General features: G+C 38.0%; 1 protein-coding gene across 8 annotated transcripts in view; it reads right to left on the reverse strand.

The window, feature by feature from the left end:
* Positions 1-13,850, reverse strand: part of ppp1r12a (protein phosphatase 1, regulatory subunit 12A) — a 45,845-nt gene extending 31,995 nt beyond the window's left edge. For 6 of the 8 annotated variants that reach the window (XM_044108674.1, XM_044108673.1, XM_044108669.1 and 3 more), the window contains exon 1: positions 13,530-13,849. In XM_044108674.1, the coding sequence (XP_043964609.1) occupies positions 13,530-13,766 (237 nt within the window). In that variant the 5' untranslated portion in view covers positions 13,767-13,849. Of the gene's footprint in view, positions 1-13,529 lie in introns of all 8 variants that reach the window. The other 2 variants (XR_006369828.1, XM_044108670.1) reach the window with 1 other exon arrangement.
* Between the last annotated feature and the right edge of the window lie 8,060 nt (positions 13,851-21,910).

Here is a 21,910-nt window from a genome sequence, read left to right on the forward strand (position 1 = left end):
CGCCAAATCAATGGACACAGGAAGCTCCATTTAATTGGTCGATACAGTTTAATGTGGGCTGTGTGACCCGCCTCTGAAAACAGCCCTGCTAATCCATTAGGGTGCATACAGAGTGGTTATCAATGCAACAGCAAAATAAAGTCAAAAATGCAATTATAAAGTAATTTCATGTTAAAATTTTGGAAAATGTGCAAACAAACATGCAGATAGGTTTCAACACATTTGGTTTTTTAATTGCACTTTAAAAATATCTTGCATTTTTAATTTATACAAGTGTTTTTAAATGCAAGCTATTACTATGTTGCTGTGTTTTTATTTAAATAATCCATGTGAACTCCAACTATACATTCTGTAAACTTATCCTATTGGAGGCCTGAAAGTCCAGACCAAACATTGATCTACACTGAGATATGCACATATTTTTAATACTTAATCCCTTAAAAGCTCTCAAATCTGACTGATGTTAGACACAGCCATGGGATTATCTTGGAATGGAGTGGATCAGAACCAGGTAAATGCAGAAGGTACATAAGGAGTTGTATAATCCTAAAATAATAAGATGGAATTGAAGCAGTGTCGTCCACTAGAGCCATAAAACAAAATGGACAGCGTCATTCCACTGGGCACCAAACGGACAAATGGGTTGTTGTTGTTTGGCACTACAGCAGAGCCAAAAAAATAACACAAAGAGAGGGCATGGGTTCAAGTTTTGTTTGATTATATTAGAAATGTAAATAAATAGAGAAAATCTCATTTTAAAACACAGCAAGGTTCCATGGACAGCCCACAACGCATTTCGCTAAGCAAACCACAGAAAAAACAAACAGCAACCCAATGTTAAACGGAGCAAATCTTGCTAACGTTAAGAATTTTCCTTCTAATATATGTGAGGGGATGTAAATGGCAAGAGTCCCTAAAAAGCTCTTGCAACTTTTCAGGAAAAAATAAAAAAATCCCTCCACAAAGCAAAACAACAGATCTCATTTAGAAAGAGGACAGGTATTGCTATTTTTGGTTTATTATCTAGGAGGGCTTTGTGAACAGAAGACCAAATTTAACATCAAGGAGACACTTGAAGACCCCTCCCATCCTTGACTTCCTCTAGTTGCTTCCTCAGATGTTCAACTCAAAGCTCAGAGAGATAGCGGTTTGTGGGAGCTTCTTCTTCTCTCTTTACAGCAACAGCCACTTCATGTTGCTGCTGGAAGAAACCCCATCTAAAAGAATCACTGTCATTACTATAGAGGAGACATTAATAACTGGCATTACACAACAAAGATAAGGTTTACTGCATATCAGCATTATACAACACCAATAACAGAGTATTACTAAATACTAAAAAATGACTTTTGACTAGGTAGGAAAAAACTATTCATTGGAAATATCTACATCCAAATAAGGTTTAGGTGAGTTTGTTGTTAAAGGTTCACTGAGAAATTGGCTCGTGTCCAGATCGGATGATTTACAGCGCGACCTGCCCTGATAAGAGATAAGAGTCAAGAACCTTTTGCCTTCACTGAAAGCAGCTGGTAAGCAGTACATACTAGCAAGTGTTGGTATGTGTTGCTTACTTCCCATTTTCAGTATCAGCGAGGGATCTACAAAATGAAGTTTGAGGACGCATATAGCCATAAGAAGCAATATAAAGAGGAAACACTGGCATATTTTAGTTTTCTAAAATATGCCAGTGGGTCACCCAGGTTGTGAGAGAGCAGGACTTAAAAGATATGAGCAGCTTTCAACTTTTATATCCTAACAATTGCCAACTTTAGAAATAAGACTCATGTTTTAGAAATGCTAGCCATACTACTAGGTAATAGAAGATTCAGAAAACTGTCAAAATATTACTTTCATAAAAATACGAATGCCCTAAAAAGGCTCATGATAAGATAAAATGTCTACCAGCAGGTCAAAGCTTTAGAAAAAGTGGGGTTCACAACTTCCACACAATATTCCTATTGGTGCATGTTGAGTTATTCTGTTATATTTAATAAATAAAACTGAAAGAATAGCTACAAAAATATTGTATGTAAGGGGACGCTGTGGGAAAATCTTTAACAGAAGACCAGAGTCTTCTTCACGAGTGTTGTGATAAATTTTAGTTGGAATTAAAGTTCTAACAACCACAACATATTTGCACCATCTTTAAAAACATGATATAAAACTAATAAATTTGGTTAAAGAAATTCTGTTGCATTTTGATGAATTATTATCAATACCATTTTATACAATGGAAAGTTACAGTCTGGCAGATTTATATAAGCTGCAATTTTAACACCTAGAAATTCAATGCCACACTATTCCTGTGGTTTTAATGAGATGGCAGAAAACATCCTGCAGACTTACCTCCATTCGCACACTGCCACTTTTACAAATCACTTCAGTTAGTGGTTTATTCTATGGATCAAAACCTAAATAATAAATGGAAGTATTAAATAACCTTATTTTAATTAGAACAATGAATATTTTATTTTTTCTGCAGCCCTATGAATAATTCTTGCCTTTCCATTTTAAGATCTTCAGAACGCTATACGTTTGGCAGGACATTTGGGTTGAATGTTATCGTGTAAACAGCATTTCTTACTCGGGGTTGTAATAGTCAATACTCAACCGTAACTGCTGTGATAACGTATTTATGATTGAAAAGTTTAGAGAAAAGAATCATTCAGATAATAATCTGAGCTTCATGTGCATATAAACATGTCAGAAAGGAGGAAGAGGATATATAAATTTAATGTAATTAATCCTCCATCCCTATTTTTGAAATGTCACCTTTCTGTAAAAAAAAAGAAAAAAAAAAAAAGAAAAAATTAAAGACAAGTAGTACTACTACTTTCCCCAAAACTACCTAGTCAGTCAGAAGCGAGGAGCTGGACTAGCATACCAGTCTAAGTAACACTTCCAGCCTTGAGGCTTCAGGCCTCGGTGCTCTGGCCCCACCTCCCGGCCTACGTCATTGGCTCAGAGGCGCACAGTCAATTCCACAAAAGGAATTCCTTCTTACAGCCTGCATGCAAGTATGACTGCATTATGTCTCTGCGTTTGCATATTTCTGTGCGCCACCAAGGTGAGCCAAGCACTTTTCAAATGAAAACGCAATAAAAGCACACAAATATGGATTACTGGGCCTCCTGTGATCAGAGTACGAAGGTTTTATTGGTGATTTGGTGAAGCCTACATCTGTAAGCGTGAGTGCACTGACTCCTGAGACAAAGAACTCACAGCTCCTGTGCAATTGGCAGGACTTGGGAGGCCACAGGGCACGAGGGGGGCGGGGGGAAGGCGCTGCAAGGCGACCAGCTGGGTCCCTTAACTAGACGAGCTCTGTTTGGAAATGGAGCCAAACTACAAACACTCTCACACACACACAAACACGCACACACACACTTGCAGCCTTCGCCTTCAGTACTCCAACTCCTGCTGCTACCGAGGACAACCATATATGGCCCTGGGATTCCCATGGAAAAAGAAAAAAAAAAAAAAAAAGAACCAGTGGGGGGGAATGCCAGCAAGATTTTAACTGTACATTTCAACTCAGCTTTCGCTCAGCGGCTCAAACAAAACCCCCGCTTCAGAGCCAACTATGTTTCCATGTGAGGGGTCGAAAGAGGAGAGAGAGAGAGAGACAGAGAAAGAGAGAGACAGAGAGAGATTGAGCACCGGCACAGCCGAGGTTGAGAGGTCAAATAGTCACACAGATACAACTTCTGTTGACGTATTCACTGACAGAGCTCTTATTTGCCAGCTTCTGCAGCAGCAGACAGGGGATGGAGACTCGCTGACAGAGCCAGACCACAACAACCTTCCCTGGCACTCTGGCATTACGTCGCTCCTCAACAAGATCAAAACCCAGCAGGTTAAATAGATGGCGTGGACGCCTGAGCTTGCCTCGCAGGGCTCCAAGTGATCATCAGCAAGGATTACCACAGAGCTTTATAATGTTACAGAAGCACAACTAATTCAAGAATGAAGCAGTGAGGAAAAATGTAAATAACGACGATCAGTTTCTCTTAGGCATGGGCAGAATGTTTGTAAAAAAAAAGACATAGCAAGGTTTTTATGTGGTACAGTTTGAAAAAATAAATTACATCCTACTGTTCCACATCTTCGATTAAAATGGCAGAAAAAGTCACTGTTGCCCTTCCCCTACCTGTTGCTGCACAATGTCAGTTAGCTGGCTGAGAAAAGAAACATTTAATTCAGCTGTTTGAAAACAGGTAGGCAAATTTATTGAACAAAATTTGCTTTTCACATATTTTTGCTTATGTCTATGCTTAAAACCCCCCCAAATGTTTCTAACATGTTTGTAAAAATACTTATTTGAAGCAGCAGAAATAGTTACTGTTCTGTTAAAAAAAATAGAAATTTGATAATTCCCCTTCATTAACCATTTGTGTAAATATTGATACCAAGCAGGCAATGTGATGAATTTGTTCCCAATCTAAAAAAAATAAAATAAATAAGTAACTGACCCTTACCCTAACCTAACTGCACTATCGTTTGGCGGGGAGCGCAGACAGATGTGTGAACAAATACAAGTGTCCATGTTCTGCTGCTGTCAGTGATTAAAGCTGAGGGAATGGAGAAGCAGGCTCACAAGCCGGAGTCTCAAAGAGGAAATGAGAAAAATAAACAGCCACTTCCTGTTCCTCTCTGGCCTAAAATCTCCAACACAGATCCCTCCTACAATGACCACCTTCGAGAGGCAGATGAGCAGCAAGTAATATATCTCAAGTTTAAAACACCGAAAACAAAAGCACCTAATTTTGCTTTCCTTCTAGCTAAATGCATATTTAACTTTGTCAAATTTATTTTCTCTGAACATTATAGCAGTATATTTACAAAACTATAAACTACTCATTTTGATCATAACAATATAAGGAACATAACTAACAAGCTATAAACACCTCTGCCCTACATAGAGATCATAATTTATACAGATTGCATGCTGTTGAATTTTTAGTGCGCTGTACAGAAGCCTGAGTGCTTTGGATCATTAATTATTCATTTTATAGTCTGTTAACTTCACAGCATGATTGACCCCAGTGACCTCACATTTATGCTCTATAAAACATGGAAACAGGTCTTTGAACAAACTACAGTCATTCAATGCATTCAAAGTTTCCTCCCTCCCAACTTGCGGTAAACATTTGAGCTTTGTCTCTTGTATGCAATATGATCTAAAATATTATCAATATGACTTACGATGACATGCAAATGAAGTTGGAATGAAGATAATAAAAAACACACACACATTGACATGAGTAAAATCCACATTTGTTTCTAGTAATGGGTTTTAAAATCTAGCAGATGTAGCAATGACCAATAGTTCAAAAGAGATGAAGAAATGTTCTGTCAAATTGTGCGCTTCCTTTTGCCGTCAAAAGATACAGTTGCTTTAAAGAGCGAAAAAAAAAAGAAGAAGAAAAAAAGCACTTCCACCGACAACAAGTGGACATGTGCGTTTTCCCTTAATTGTGCTGGCAGCTCTGGAGGACAATGAGCAACTCGTGAGCTCTGGGTCCAGGTGTTTTCACTTCAAAAACCAGCTCATAAAAACACGCTCAGCGTGAGACATGCGACTGCCGCCAAGCTAGCAACAGCAGAATGGCTTCAAGAAGACCTGGCTCAAGCGGAAGACAGGCACACAGTGCCACAGGGTAGGAAAAAAAAAAACAAGCTGAAGTCATCCTGCAAACATTTCACAGCAGGTCAACATCACGCTGCGTTTGGAAACATGGATGCAGCACGAAAAGCAAGTGCCGGTAATTAATTGGTTAAAGCACCTAAAGAGATCATTTATCATTCATCTAAACAAACTTGTAGACAAGAAACATTTCTCATCACTCTCAAATGCCCTAGTGATTAAAACAAGACGACTCTGTGGTATGACCTAAGAGGATAATTAAAATCGAGGAAGTTCACACAGACTAAAACATTCACCAGAAAGCTGTTGGTGGTATTTAGAATGGAAACAACTTCCTTTTCATAATCTAGTATTATACAGTACTTTTAGGTGTGAGCATAAATCGGATTAAATAGACATGAGCCATTCAGATGATAGTTCATGTCTACCTGCGGTTTAACATGGAACTCCATAGTAGAAACCAAAAACGTCAAACTCAACTTTTGGATTTCAACAGACCCGAATCAAATGACTTGAGTACTGCTAACAATTTAAAAGAATAAATTCAGATGTTGTCGTAGAGACATTGAAAAAAATGAAGAAAGCTGGAGTCTGACATCTGTGATACAAACCTTTAAAGCAAAGCCCAAAGGGTTTTTGCATTTCTTAAAACAGAACACCAGCTAATGCCTGGATCAATGAATCCAGAATCAAATGTGTGTATACAAGTAAGTGCATAAATGTTCTAGAAAAATGGGACATTCAAGTCTATTCAGGAAATTCTTTTTTTATGTTTAATACACCTTTTTGGGTTAGTGATAATGTTAAAACAGTGAAGACATATTTAAAAACAGGGTTTACTGTCACACATAGCTAATTACCATAACAATCCTTTCTAAAACAACTACTGCTGCATGAACACGAAACTTCTTTTACATGAACAATATGACTGTCAAGTCACTAAATCACTGAATGAGAGTCCAAAGAACACAACAGACTGCCAACAAGCTGCAACACTGCAGCATGTTTCTGCAGCTTGCTCCACTGCCGTCTTCAATGTCAAAAGCCACATAATCATGTAGCTGCAATTAATGCAACAAGTCTCCAATCAGCTTTGTAAATCCACACATTTTCATTGAAGAATGTCTCTTATGCATTTCAAAATCCTGTATTAGATTGTCAGTCAGCACAGATCTGGACTGTCTGCCTTTCTAACAGGAATGTCCTTGAAACTGAACCATTCCATGTGTCTCTGAATGTGTGTTTAGGGTCGCTGTTCTGGTGGAAAATGAAACTCTCAGCTTTGCAACCTTAAATGGGTTTTCTTCAGTAGTCTCCTCTATTTAGCTCCAATCCGACTTCCTATCAACTCTCGCCAGCTTCCCTTTATCTACTGAAGAGATGGGGATGGTGTGCTGAGGGTGATTTGCAGAGTCAGTTTTCTGCCACACGCAATAGTCAACAAGTGACTGGAGGTCCTTCTTCGACACATTCGCTGTGAAAGTCACTTTTCTGTTTTAAAACATATTAAGAGCCACTTAATGCAGTGTAACATACAAGTCGCTGTTCCTACAAAATCTACACATGTATTAAAATTTCAGTGTAAAGTAGGACACAATCTCAAGATGATGCGCAAGGAAGCACTGATATGTCACAATCAGCAAGATGACCGGACATGTTTGCAAAGTGTTGGTGTGCGAATGCCAAAAAGACTTCCTGATGTTGATTATGGGGTTGGCAAAGAAGTGGAATGAAACTGTGAGTAAGGCTAGCTTGACATAGGAGACACCTGCCAATTATACAGAGGTAAAATATACATGCTGTTGCGCTCCGTTTCTAAAATTAACATTCTCAGTCATGGAGCCGGCTCTCCTGATTCTTTCAAACTGGAATCCAGCAAAGCATCTGCCTTGTACAGCAGGTTACAACATTTAAACAGGGGAATTACATTCATCTTATTTGAGAGTGGAAGCCTTCATTCCCATTACAGCAAAGGTTCTTCCTCTTTTTCGAACTGTGTTGCTTCTACTTTTCTTCATTTATTTTTTTTTTTTTTAGAGTATTAATATGGTAAAGTTGACTGATAATTAATTTTGCCGTGGTAATTGAATACAAAAGCAAAAATATCAAAAATCTCAAGAAAGTATAGACAAAGTAATCTCCAAATATAATGAAATTCAGTAGTTCTTTGTCCAACCTCGAGCCAGACAAAGAATAAAATCTAGACTGTTTATATTCAAGTCTATGAATTATTAAACTCCATCTTAATTTATTCAGCAATTTGTTATAAATTTATGAGATGAACTAATGGTTTTCATGACCAAGAGTCAGCCAATAAGAAAATCTCCAGAAAAGAAATCTACTCAATGACAAAGAACTAAGCATAAAAGAAGTTAAATAAAGGGTTCTTCTCAAAAACATTGATTTTGCTATGATCATATATTATCAGATGGTGCAGTTAGTCTGCACTTTACATAATGCTGATATTAGAGATGCTATTTTAAGGTCTAATCTGTGGATTAGGACACCTTAAAAAGAGACAAAATGTCAATGATTGAAAAAATAAACATATATATATATATATATAAAAATAAAAATCTTTTAACCTTCATCTAGTTTTAATTTACAAAAAAATTTGATAAATTTATATCGGCCACAAATTGTGACTTATTAGTTTTGATGCATTAACTGAAAGGAAAATAATTTATTTTTTCTGATCTCTGATCAGAACCAAACCAGATGATGCAATAGCACAATGCAGCTGTCATCCTCATCCTGAACATGTGCAATATTGTGACGTCTTTATCCAGCACTCTTCAGATTTCTAATTTGTGTAGATTGTTGAGTCGAATATCTGACAAATTCCAGCAAACGACATCTTTCAGTCACTAAGCTGCATTCACCTACAGCTAAAAAAAGAAGGATGTTCTGCCTCAGGCGGTGACTCTGGATGCGGGGGGGGGTTCATGACAGGATGTGGCGCTGCTTTACAGTGACGAGTCAAAGGCGTTCTATTTTACTCCTCTCAGTGGCAAACTGCAAGCCTGGAGGCACAGCTACGAATATCAGAGCTAGGCCTGCAGTAACATTCACAATTATGCAATGTGTTAACATAACTGATGCTCATCTGGACCAGGAGAAACACAGCCGTCTTATCATCGTTCGCCACTTGCTCAGAAATGCTTCCATTATAGACTTGTGAGGCTGATTCTTGTTGGAACTGCAGCACTCAGCCAGACGCTCGCTCGCTCTGCACAGTCTGTTATGCAACTCCCACTCGGTCCATGCAAATCCACCAACACGAGTCACTGGTAACCTTCCGAGCAGTCGTCATAGAAACAGCGCAAGATAATGTTCATAGACTTTAAGGCTGCAATGAGGGTGTGTAATGTCAACAGACAGAGGCATTGTAATGTCCAACTAACATGTTGAGCTTAGCTGAGCCCTGCCCCCCCCCATTGACACACACACCCTAGTCTTTGGGATCAGCAAAGTGTATGACTGCAGTTGAAAAGTTCAGCTGTAGGTCAGTGTGGATATTTTTCGAACGTGACCGAACAAGCCTCCACTTTGCCGGTGGAGCTTAGTGGGCAGAATTCAGGCCGGCCGGAGGGAACGACCAGACAGGAGGGGTAGAAGTGACAGCTGAGGAATGTCTTCTGTGCTCCTTCTTTGCTATGGTTTCCAGCGACCGTCATGTGAGGAATGCCCAGGGTAGGACAGCGGGTCTTGGAATGTTACCCTCTAAAACCAGTTTAGCTGATGGAATAGTAATCTGTAATCTCTACTCATCACTGGAATATCTCAGGGCAACCTCTCAGTTATCCACCTACAGTACCTTGCAAAAGTATTCATCTCCCTTTACTTTTTTTGTCTTTTAAAAAGGTAAAATTCAATGTAATTTACTGAAAACCATTATGATGAAACAAAGCATTGTATAGTTGAGAGATCAAAGAAAAATAATATTTATTTCTTGAAGGATGGATTAGAGTTCTCGTGGCTTTCTTTGTGACAGATCATAATCAGTTATCTGTCAAGACTTTCGATTGGCATCAGTGACAATGGGCCCTGAGGGCAAATCTATTCAGTCTAGTTCTATGCTTTGTGCTGAGTAATTGCATGCTTTAATATTTATTTTACATCATATTCAAATTACTAATTGCACTTTCTTAACCATTTAAAAGAAGGTTTCTTGCAGTTTATTTTTACATGCTTAACCAAAGTAGTCAAATTATTATTGTCACTTTCTCTATTGTTTATTCTACATTGGCCATTGTACTCCTAATTGACTGAATAAATTAAAGATTTGTTGTTTTTACATATTTGACCAAGACTGTGAATCTATTGGTGTATTTAAGTGAGATGTACTGGTGCAGAGTTACCAAATAAATGTGTAATTCAGCACATTTTATATCTGTGATTAAAAAAATGTGTCAAGTCAATTCAACACTGTTTTTCTGTATTTGATCAGAACAGGCCGATACTAAACCTTGGACAGCTGTATCGAAAGTGAAAAAAGTGGATTGGTGCATCCCTACTGATAACCAATGTATTATTTTTCTTCCACTTCACCACTATGCACTTTAGCAAGGCATTGTACATCTGTAGTTTATTGATGAAAATGTCAGCATTTTGGACACAGACATAACCTCCTGCCTAAATGACACCAGGCCGGCAGTGCAAAGCAGTGCTGCAGACTGAGTCATACCCAAACTTAGTATCATATCCTGAAACCCAGTTAGGAGAACTTGTGGTGGTGGTATTTTTAACCCTGAACTGGTCACCAGGAATGGCAGAGATATTGCAAGTGTAGAGCGAGCCATTGTGAACATGACACACAAAGGGAGACAGAGGTCAGAACATTTCAAAGGATGTCCTACAAATGTATTGCCATGCGACAATAAGTAAGAGCATCACTAAGACTACACAGCCAAAGTTTTGCTCATCTTTTTTGTGTGTCAATAATAAAAAATTAAAAAAAAATAAATTCCCACAGCTAAGCTCTGCTGTGCAACTAAAAGGTCATCAGTTTCTCACCTCTAGACATCATTCGACAGGAAGAGTCAACAGCAAATTGTTCCTGGTTCCAGCTCTTCCCTGAACACAGGTCCAAATAACAACATTTCCACCTGATGAGTTTGAACAGGGGCCTTGCTGATTCCAGATTTTATTATAGGAACCTCAGAGCAATAAAAATTGTATGTTAACCAGAACTATTAATAAACACAAAGAGAAGACATCCTGTGAGAGAAAACACAGCTTAAGATTAAAAGGCATCCATATAAAAAAAAACTGATTTTACAACACACAACAGAAACCTCTGAACTTAATGACCTTCACACCTTCTTGCTAAGACTAAACACTTGGACATGAGCAACCAACGGTAATGAGTAATCTCTGTATACAAGATCATTTTAACTTGGATCCTCCACAGAATGGGGAATCATTAGGAATTATTAGAAACTGATTCCAGAACTACAACCGTTTTCATTTATTTACAGTAACTGCTTAAAAATTATAAGTTTATTTCAAATGGAACAAGGCAAACACCCATCAGCGCAGCATACTGAAGGCAACATATGTTGATTATGTTCCAACATTTGAAAGTCCAGAATGCTTCAAATTCCATTTCCAACCCAAAATCACCATTTGTACAAATCTCCTCTCTCCAAGCAGACCATAATATTCCCTAAATGTGCACCGAAAGTATAGCTGCCCTATTATTAGTACTGGATCAGCAGGGCTCCAGAAAGCTTGTAAATAAGAAGTGTTGCATTGTTTGCCTTGAAAAGATTTGAATCACATGGTAAAGAACCTCCTGATGTCATAGAAAAATGACTGCTGGCCAAGCCGGGCTAAAACGGGCAGCGTTGGGAAAATTCAGTTAAGTTATTGACAAATAAGAAGAAATGAATCTTTTTCAGACGTTCTAGAACTGCATATCCACTGTAACAGTCTAATAATCTGTCCCCAGGTTCCCGCTCTGTCTCAACCATACAGGTGACAGACAAAAATGAAACTGAAGTAGTGGCATTATCTACAGATGCACTGATGAGGCATTTCCCAGCCATGCTGCAGATTTCTTTGATGCCCAACTTAATGGTTTCAAATTTTTAAAATAAAAACTTGTTGACTCATAACAGAAAAAATCTGCAGCAGCATGATGCAGTAATCAAAAAATTTCTCAATATACACTTTAAACAACTTAAAACCAAACACGGCTGTAACTTGGCTACGATTCTGCGGTTGCAGTTTTATTCCTGTCACTGGATTCAGTAATCCAGTTCACCAACTAATTTGTTATTTGTGTTTACAAGCTAAAATTTTTCAAAATCTCAGATAAAGTTAATACATTCAGAACTGAATTTGTTATTCACTTAATTCCTGTTAGGATGTATAACCAGGCCACAGCATCACACTGTTAGGTTGACAAAGTCAGAATTAAGAAGAGTAGATTTTTAGTCTCTTAATGTTTTCAAGAACATGCATGTCAAAAATCAACATATCATTTTAGGTTACAACTGTTTTTGCACGTTTTAAAGTAAATTAAGACTTTAATTATCGAATAAAAACATAAAGCAAAGGAGAACTTTATATCTCATGTTTGTGAAACGATCACCAAATAAATGCGTTCAAAAACTAGTTTTAAAACTGCAAGAATTTCGGTCTTCACTTTATTTTAATACAGATCTTGCATTAAAAGATCTGTACAGCTTTACAACTAGCAACGTACCCGGCTAAATGTTACGAACAGCTAGATCTGCATATAAACTGATGAAAAGGACAGTACGTCCATTGCCGAATGGTGGATCGCTTATTTTATATTGTTCTGACGTGTATTTCTACTGATCCGATTGCTTAATTCTGCCGCAAAGTCTAGAAATCCTGCAAGCGCTTAGCGAGGCTAGCGGATGTAGCTCAAGTGAATAGCGGGCAAAATGTTAGCTTGGGACGGATGACATTACAGCCAAAACATCCAAAAGCCAGCAGTATAAACTTTTTATTTAAGCAGACAAACAGTAGAGGGTATAGTTGATCAATTTTAGAGGTCATATGTATAGATGAAGTAGTCCGTCAGCTAAGCTAATGAATGAATTAAGCTAAAGTCCAAAGCCGCAAGCGACAGTTATTTTAGCATGCTAACGAAGTGCTAGCTTACCCCTAAATACATTCATTTCTTTCTCCAAAATGACATTCCCATATGGGTTATGAAAACGAGTGTTAAAGCCAACCACAACTGTCCGATGAAAATATTGCAATGGTACTATCGGTATGAAACAAAATACCAAAACTAGCCGTTTCTTCCTCTCCAGAGAGTAGCCACCGTCGAGGCTCTGGGTATATCAACAAAACGACTTTTACTGTTAGCCAGGTAGCAACTCTTCATCGCTGAATGCCTAAGAAAATCCATTATTAATGACAATTCCTTCTGACGTGGCAAGTTTAAAGTATCCCATATTTGATCGGCAACCAATACTTTCTATAAAGGACAGAAACACTTTTAAAAGTAGTTCTTTCACATCGGCTTTGAATGTGAAATGCAGCAGAACAGCAATTAGACTGCACCCAAAGGTTTCAGATATGTAGTCTCAATGTAGTTAAAAAATGTAAAGAAAAATCGGTCCAAAAGGGGAAGTGTGCGAGTTAATACCCATTCTGCAAATTGTTAACATGTTGTGCATAAGATGATCATAAGATGCCATTAGTTCAGGCAGCTAATGGCTTCAGTCCTCTGCGTCGAAAAAGACGAGTCTGCTCGGTAGGTAAACAACGGGATGAGAATGGCTTCCATTTGACAGGTGTTCCAGGGCATGCAGTTGCTCACAGTAAAGGGATATTTGCGTCTAAAGGCACCAACTGTGCCAATGAGTAATATTACAAACAATGGCAATGAAGCACAAACCTGGTGGAGCGCAGTAAGACCGTCTACATTGGCGTAGTTGATATCAGCGCCCCGGTCAAGCAGACGGAGCACCTCCTCGGTATCACCGCTTGAGCAGGCGGCCAGAAACACGGCGCCATCATCGAACTTCACCTTCGTCTTCTTCTTTTTCAGAACAGGAGGCTCCTGGTCCGTCTCCGAGCCCAGCCATCGCTTTAACTGTTCATTCCTTTTCTGTTTGGCGTCCGCCATCTTCATCCCCCTCCTGTCTCGGGCTTCTTATCGTGCTCCGAGAGAGGGTATACTTTATAGAGGCACTATCCCACAGCGCACTGGGGCGTGGGAAGGGAGGGTTGGGGAGGAGGGGGAAAGAGGCGTCTGGATTGTTTTCCATAACCTCGCGAGAACTGGTTCCCAGGAACTGCAGTACAAAAGGACAATACAATTTCATACTGTATTATGTGTCGTACACATTGACAGAACAAGTTTAGCATTTCAGAAAATGTAGTAAATATCTAAAAAAAAAAATTCAAAGTACAATTAGTGAATAATATTTAATTTTCTTCCTCTTTTTTATGCAATTATTTATTTACATTCCTGGTGTCATGACTAAATAAAATAGTAATTTTCTTAATTTGTTTTAAAAAATTTTAATCATGCTAGCGTTTTTTTTTATTACTTAATCAAACAAATTAATCAATTCAATATTCCTCAAAATACATAGTTGATGATCTGACTATTTTTGTACAAACTAAAGTATATTCATGTTAGGGTAGTCCGTCAATAAAGGAAAAAAATAGAATAGAATAGAATAGAAATAACCTTTGCTGACCCACAGTGGAAGAAATTTTGGTTCCGTTACAGCAAACTAAGGTCAGCAAAAGCAAGTACATTCATACAAAGGTGAAAGAATACATGTAAAAGATATCGGACACTGAACGGCAAGGGATAAACAAAAGAAATAATACTGTGCACTAAAAAAATACCGTACTCAATTTAAAGGTTATGTTCAGCAGAGTATACTGATTTAGATAAAGAAAATGTACGCAAATTAGTGTGAATAAATAGCAGCAGACTAGAAATGAAAAAGCCCACAATATATATATATATATATATATATATATATATATATATATATATATATATATATATATATATATATATATATATATATATATATATATATATATATATATATATATATATATATATATATATTCTTTGATCTAAACCATGTTATTGTAGCTCAGACTGAATGTTTATATAAAGGTTTATATAGAAAGTGTACCTCCACCTCAATTTCAGGTATTTTGCAATGTCTTAGAAATTTTCCTCCACTATTACTTTGTGTTTACATTTATCTTTCCATCTCCAACCAATTTGTGGTTGTATTGTGACAAAATGTAGAGCGACACAGCTTTACACCATATTATGGCAATATGTTGTAAAACAAATCATTTGAATATCATACCTTATAAAAAACAAAAAACTGTGCCTGTCTTAAAGTATATATTTTAAGTAATTTTTATTTTTATGAGTGCTATGCAATGGCTTGCAACCCTTAGTATTAGAACTATTAAAGGTTTTTTATTATTGTAAGGCGTGATGCTAATAAACTGTCAACACTGAGGTGGGTAGTCTTTTATCTTTTCATTTCAGGAAGTGGAAGGAATTTTTGTTTTCATGCTAACCAAACAAACTTTCATTGTCAAGGTATTTTCACTTTGGTGCACATATAAATGCATCAATGACAGGGCTCTACCAGCTTTGTCCCATGCAATCTATTTCTATTTGTTTCCATGTCTTGGAAACGCACCTCTTTTCACAGAGAGAAATAAAATCCATCTCAGCAGAGAGCACCTGTAGGAATTTGATAAGTAACACCTGAAGAGCTTGTAATGTCTGGAGGACTAAAGCACCTTGGTGGTCCTTCTCAACCTGGAGCAAAAACAAGGTGGTCAGGCATAAAGTCTTTTTTATTTCCACACAGCCATCTGTTATTGTTGGCAGGGAACCCCGTATACTCAGCAGGAGCTGCATTATTACCTTCTCACATGCAAGTTGAGGGTATGAAGTGTGCCCCTGGTATTGTTTTTTTTCCTCTCTGAGAAGTCATCACAGATGATAATGACGTTATCTCGCTCTCAAAAGTGAATGTACATGATTAGATGCCACCCACCCACTGAATGTGGATCTGACATCCTGAATTAAAATCTGTTCAAGCAAAAATATTAATCCAAAGCATGTGTGCAACTGTGAGCCATTCATATAACATTTTTATTTTCGCATTTAGGCACAGAAATTGTGTGATTGTGAAATAATTTTGGTAATTTAATTAGCCAAATGTTATAGATTTTAAATTAGGAGGAATGATTAGCAGAGATGGAGTGGGGGAAAGGGTATGATTCCCCTGAGTCATAAAGATGAGAAACATCATCAGCTTCCCTGTCAGAAGGTTGTTGTCCAGAGTTGTCTGCATTACTGGGGTATCATCTTTAATGCCCCATGAGGTTTAGGTCAGGCGAGTCGGCTGGCTGGTCAAACACAATGATATCATGGTCATTACACACCAAACTCTTCTGTTTCATCCATTTTCTGACACCGTTGTCCCTAGTGGGGTTGGCAGAGGTGCTGGTGCCTATCTCTAGCAAACGTTCCGGGCAAGAGGTGGGGTCACCCTGGACAGGTCTCCAGTCTGTCGCAGGGCAACAACAGGACAGACAACCATGCACTAACACACTCACACCTAGGGAGAATTTGGAGAGACCAATTAACCTAACTGTCATGTTTTTGGACTGTGGGAGAAAGTGGAGAACCCATGCATCCACAAGAAGAACGTGCAGAAAGACCCCAGGCCGGGAATCAAACCCAGGACCTCCTTGCTGCAAGGCAAAAGTGCTACCAACTGTGCCACTGTGCAGCCCCAACTCTCTAGTTGGTGTCAAATAATGATCTGCAGAGTCCTTAAAAAGAAAGTTATTCTTGTTGCTTGCAAACATTTTTCTTTCCCTAACTTTCCATTTGTAGGCATAAATCAACAAAACAATCAACAAGTCAGGGATAATCCTGGAAAAGCTTCTTTGGGGATCCTGAACTCAGGTGTCAGAATCTGTTGACAGAGATCCAATGGTCTCTGGCCCAGTGACTTGTGTTGGTGGATTTGCATGGACCGACTCCCATGATGCAAGGGGAGGAACAAAGATCTAGTGGAGTCTACACTTCACCAGATGTGTTGACAGAACATCTCTTAGTCCATTTATCTTCTTTGTAGGAGTGTAATGAAAATAAAATCATTGAAAAGAAAAAAGCCACTTGAAGTTGTAGTTGACCTTTAACCATAAAAGGGGAAAAGCAGAAGCATAAAGAAGGTGCTCTTGTCAGATGAGACTAAAGACCCTTTTTCTGCACTGAAAGCTTCCAATCTCTTTTACATATACCAGCATTCATGGATGTATCCTTTTAATGCATCTAGTTGGACATCTTCAGCAGCTGTACATATTTCACTTATATAGCTAAGTGATACTGCCTCAGCACTATACTCAATGTTTGAGCGCATTAGTAATTGCAAGGATCACAGACTAATCTTACATTAAGGTTGTTTAAAATTACTTTTCCAGGTAAATAGGCACTTGCCAATAATCATTTCAAACAATTAGTGATGTGGAACATGGGGTTTTCCCAGGTAGATTTTAATCTCTGACACAAACCGTGATCTGTCATCACCCGTCACTTTGATCTCCTATGACCGTAAAAACAAAACTCTGTGGAAGTGACTCAGGTTTGTCAGTAACAGAAAAGTATGTCTGCACTCTCTTTCTGTTTGTCTGCAGCATCTGAGACGGTCATGTGTGCTGATTAACAGCAAAAACAGAATGTCTCAGTGTAGGCATGTTCACAACAGGATGACATCAGTGCCACCACTGATGTCTGAATTCTCAGAGGAAGCTCTTCTTGACTGGTTAGGTTGAGTATTTCTTAGGGCAGACACTTACAAGTGTGGTTTGTGAAACCAGATGAGGTGTGCAAGTCAAGTGTGCAGTAAAGACAGCTGGTGAGGGGGAGGCTGGTTGTTTGTCTCACTTTGTAAATGCACAACAGTGCTTGCATTTTTATTTGGTCTACTGAGGATTAGTCAGTTTCAACTATCCCCTTTTTGGGAAGTAGAAGATGGTATTGTCAAACAGTTATTGAGTCATCTAACACAATAAACTGATCAAAATTAGACCCTTAAAATATTAATTTAGGATTTATACCATCCATTTATAGTCACCATAATATTTCAAGGGTTTTGTATATCAGGAGATAGCAAAAATAATCTGTTTTTTATTGGATTTTCACATACCACAGATTACACAATGTTGTTATTCATTACACGAAAAATAAAGATGACTGCCTGACCTCAACACTACAGAGCTAGTTCTGTAGTGTTTAGGAGGGCTACCTTCTTTCATTTAATTGGTTCGGCAAACATAATACCTGCACAAATTTTATAATGGAGGCTAATAATGTGCAGACAACCACATTTGACATAGTTAGGAACCTCATATGAAAGTTGTCATGTGAAAACCTCAGAGCAAAAACATTGCTAATGTTTTTGGATCAGACAGAAGGGATCTGTTTCTGATGACCTTATGGGTGACAAAGCAAGAAACGGTTCTGCTTGAGTTTTCTGTTGTGCAAACTATTCCGCAATGAACTGAAGAAGTCACTGCAGCCAAAGAAGAAGCAAGTTGTCTCTGTTTCAAGCTACCAGCGTGTCAGTGCAGGTGACCCGGACAAATAGCACTCAGAGACTGGTGACTGGTGAAGTGTGGACACCTCGGTCCCATCTGAGAAAAGCCAGACACCACACTTACATGCTCCCATGTCACCCAAAAGCCTGTTGTTGGCGCCCCCGGCACTGGCACTCTCATCTCCCTTCCCAACAGCCTCTTTATCAGAACAAATAGAAATAGTCATGCTTTGATGTTATCAGAAGACTTTTAAAAAGTGATGTTGATAATTAGGCAGATGGGGATTCATCAGGCCTTCTGACCCTCTCAGTTAGACACCATGAGGCCTGTCTTTATTGTGTCACAAAAATGATTTTGAAACGGTTTCACGCGTTAAAACCAACCACTGCAAAACCAACCACTGCAAAACCAACCACTGTAGCAAAAATGCATTTGTTGCTGACTACTAGGGAAAAAAATCTTTCACAATTTTCCCAGTTGTTTGGAAATCATTTGGATAGTGCAAATATACAATTTTCTCACCACAGTCAAGATCAGAACGCCATAAGAAACCATGTATACAATCACTAAACTCAAACAAAATTGTTCTGGTCAGGAGCTTTCATCTAATGATCTTAAGTCAATGTCATTTAAGTTATGCACTGTCAAGCCTGGTGGTCGTAACATTATGATAGTGGTAATTGATGACTACAAAACTGTGTTTGGGGGAAACAACGCTAACAAAAAAGGGATCTAAGTTTACATAGACTGTATAGTTTTCAATTGAATTAAATTTGAGAAAATCCACAATGTATTCAGCTTTACTTTAAGTTGATCTTTTTAGCTGATTTACGCGCCAGGGTCTTGGTTCCTCTTTGCATGTGACAGCAATTAATGTTGCAAATGCAGCAGGAATCTTGAGAATAATGCATAGATATGAATTTGTGCCTGCAAACTTCAGTCAGAATTTGGAGATGAAATATTAATGAGTTTAAAGTCTGTCTGCACTGCACTAATATGCAGATATATCCATTCTGGGATTGAGCAGAATTGGAGGAGGATTACTTGCAGACAACAGCTGAGCTCTAACCCTGAACAAAAATAGGACCATAGCTTTTACTCAGAGGGGCCTATATCACCAGAGCATCACTTGATTCTGCTTATTCAGTCCCACACTATTATGCTGGCTGGATAACAATGGAGGTTTGACAGTGCTAACTTGGTTCAAGTGTGTGGAGGCTGTGTTATGTCCGGCATTTGCAAATAAGCAGAGGGCTTAGTGCATGATGCAGACACATTGATTTCGACAGTGCATGTTCCTTTAAGACCAAATGAGTGGCAAAAGCCTAATAACACTGGGCTATTTGAGTGACCTTGTTTCCTGGAGAAAAAAGGCTAATAATAGGGCAAAATCTGGAGCTGTGGTGGAGCTTGTAATAGGTTAGAGCTAAAGGCTACAATGAATCATTTCATCCACACAAACCATAAAAAGAAAGAACATCATTTTCTGCTGTTAGAAATATAAATTGTCATTGATGCAAAATGAAGAGGAGCGTATATCTGTATCCACATGATTGTAGTGGAGGCTGTGAGACATATTTAGCGCAATCATTCAAGTCGCCAACAGCTCTCATGTGCCCACATGCAAGCTCTGACTAATTATTACTTATGTCAGCAGTGGACATGAAGTGGTGCTTGTCCAGACTGACTGTCTTAACCTGGTGGAAAACAGTAAGCAGAGCAATTTTGTTGAGCTCTGATTATATCAAATATATGTAATTTGGTTGTATATGTACAAAAAAATTATTTTAGACTAAAGTGGTTTTGAGGAAAATAATTTAATTAATATTTAATAAAAATATAATTAATATTTTCATGTCCTTTCAAAGATTTAGCCTTGAGTAAATTACGTTACACAAAGAGGTGGAAGTAGAATCTAGTTCTTGATTCACTAGCTTGACAACTATAACTAATAGTTTAACTGAACAGTAACAAATTTTAGATAATGAACAGCTTGAGCTAGGCTAGACTAAATTTAATTTAATTCTAAAGAACCCTTGCTTAATCTTCCAAAATGTTGAAGTATTCATTTTATTGCTTCTTTGGATTTATTCATATTTATTGTACAAGCTCGAGTAAAGAATTGAAAATATAAATTCAGCTACAGCCATGAATGTTTTCATTTAGCTGATGGTTTGATGAAATAAATATAGATTTAGTTATATAACTAAATTCAACACAAATTAATAATCATGTAAGCTATCCTATGACTAATAAGCTCAAGAAGAGTTAATAAAAAGTAACAAAAATGTTTCTGAAGCTTGTTGATCTACACTTTTAAAAAATATTGTTTTTATTTCTTTATCAAGTTTGTGAGTGGAAAACCTTTTAAATCTAATTAAAGTGCAACAGTTGGGCAGAAAAGTTTCCTTGAAATAATTTCCACAGCAGCTGAAACAGACATTCCCATACTTTGTATTGTTCCACTGCCAATACTTATCTCCTAGATCTCCTCAAGGCTTTGGTTATCCTGTTTTACAGTTCTTGATTTAGCCATAGAACCCTGTGCACTCATTATTTCCATTCACCTTGATGAAAAGGATCATGAGCGGAAAAACAGAGCTGTGTTTGGTGTCTAAAGCCTCTGCTCTGTCAGCTTTAAAAATACCACTTACACGCTGTGAACTGAACTCAACCCCGTGGATGGTCAAGGTTTGTAAGTCTGAACAATTCATATCCTCAGGCCAATGGTCACAGATCGTCTCATCTATCATGAGCAGTACCTCCAGGGTTATCATTCTGTTACCAGGTGCCATACGTCTTGTTCCTTTAATGTGCTAATCTCTCACAACCTTCATATTCCTAACACTTACTGAAAAGATATCATTGGGACTTCGTCAAAGCCAGCAACAATTAGTGCCAGCTTAAAAGAACTACCCCAGTGTAGTGAATACTTGGAATACAATTGTAAAGGAAATTCAAAAGTACTTTATACCATGTGTCTTTAGCAATCAGCAGACAGCCATTAAATCTGCATTAACTCTCTCTAGTTACACAGAAAATGACATCTGGCAAAGCTCCAGCGCCATACTTCAGAAAGAAGGCCTGAAGCAGCAGCTTTAAATAGATAAGCATTTCTTGTGCTACCCAGCTGCAGTGAAACCACCCACATATGATTATAACCCTTTATGCAGCTATCTGGTAGTATTATCTGTACTATCTACAGCAAACCTTTGTATGTGCTTTGGTATAAGTGTCAAGATAAACAGAAATGTATTCTATTTTGACTCATTTAATAAGTGTTAAAGATATCAATGTTTTTTCACAAGGTGAAAATCCCACTTTATTTTGTGTTGATTTTGAAACTGTGGCGAACAGAAAAGGTCAAGCTCCTTCAAAGTTCACATTTATTTCTACCATTTTCTTAGAATTCTTATAATTTGTACAAAACATGTTTGTCTTGTAAAAACTAGAGGGACAGTCTTAGAAACTGGGTCAAGAAGACAGCTGCCAATACATAATCCTCAATGAAAGGTTTATATTTTAACAAAGTGGATGAAATCCTGGACACATTAGTGGCATTTATCGCACTGGCTGACTGTAAATTTTGACTCAGCAGTATTATCAGTTAGGTGTCGACCTCACAAGAAGGTGTGGCAATGTTGCAGCTGACAAGCTGAGAAGTGACGC

The sequence above is a fragment of the Gambusia affinis genome, linkage group LG23 (genome assembly GCF_019740435.1).
Source record: "Gambusia affinis linkage group LG23, SWU_Gaff_1.0, whole genome shotgun sequence".
NCBI classification, from domain to species: Eukaryota; Metazoa; Chordata; class Actinopteri; order Cyprinodontiformes; family Poeciliidae; genus Gambusia; species Gambusia affinis.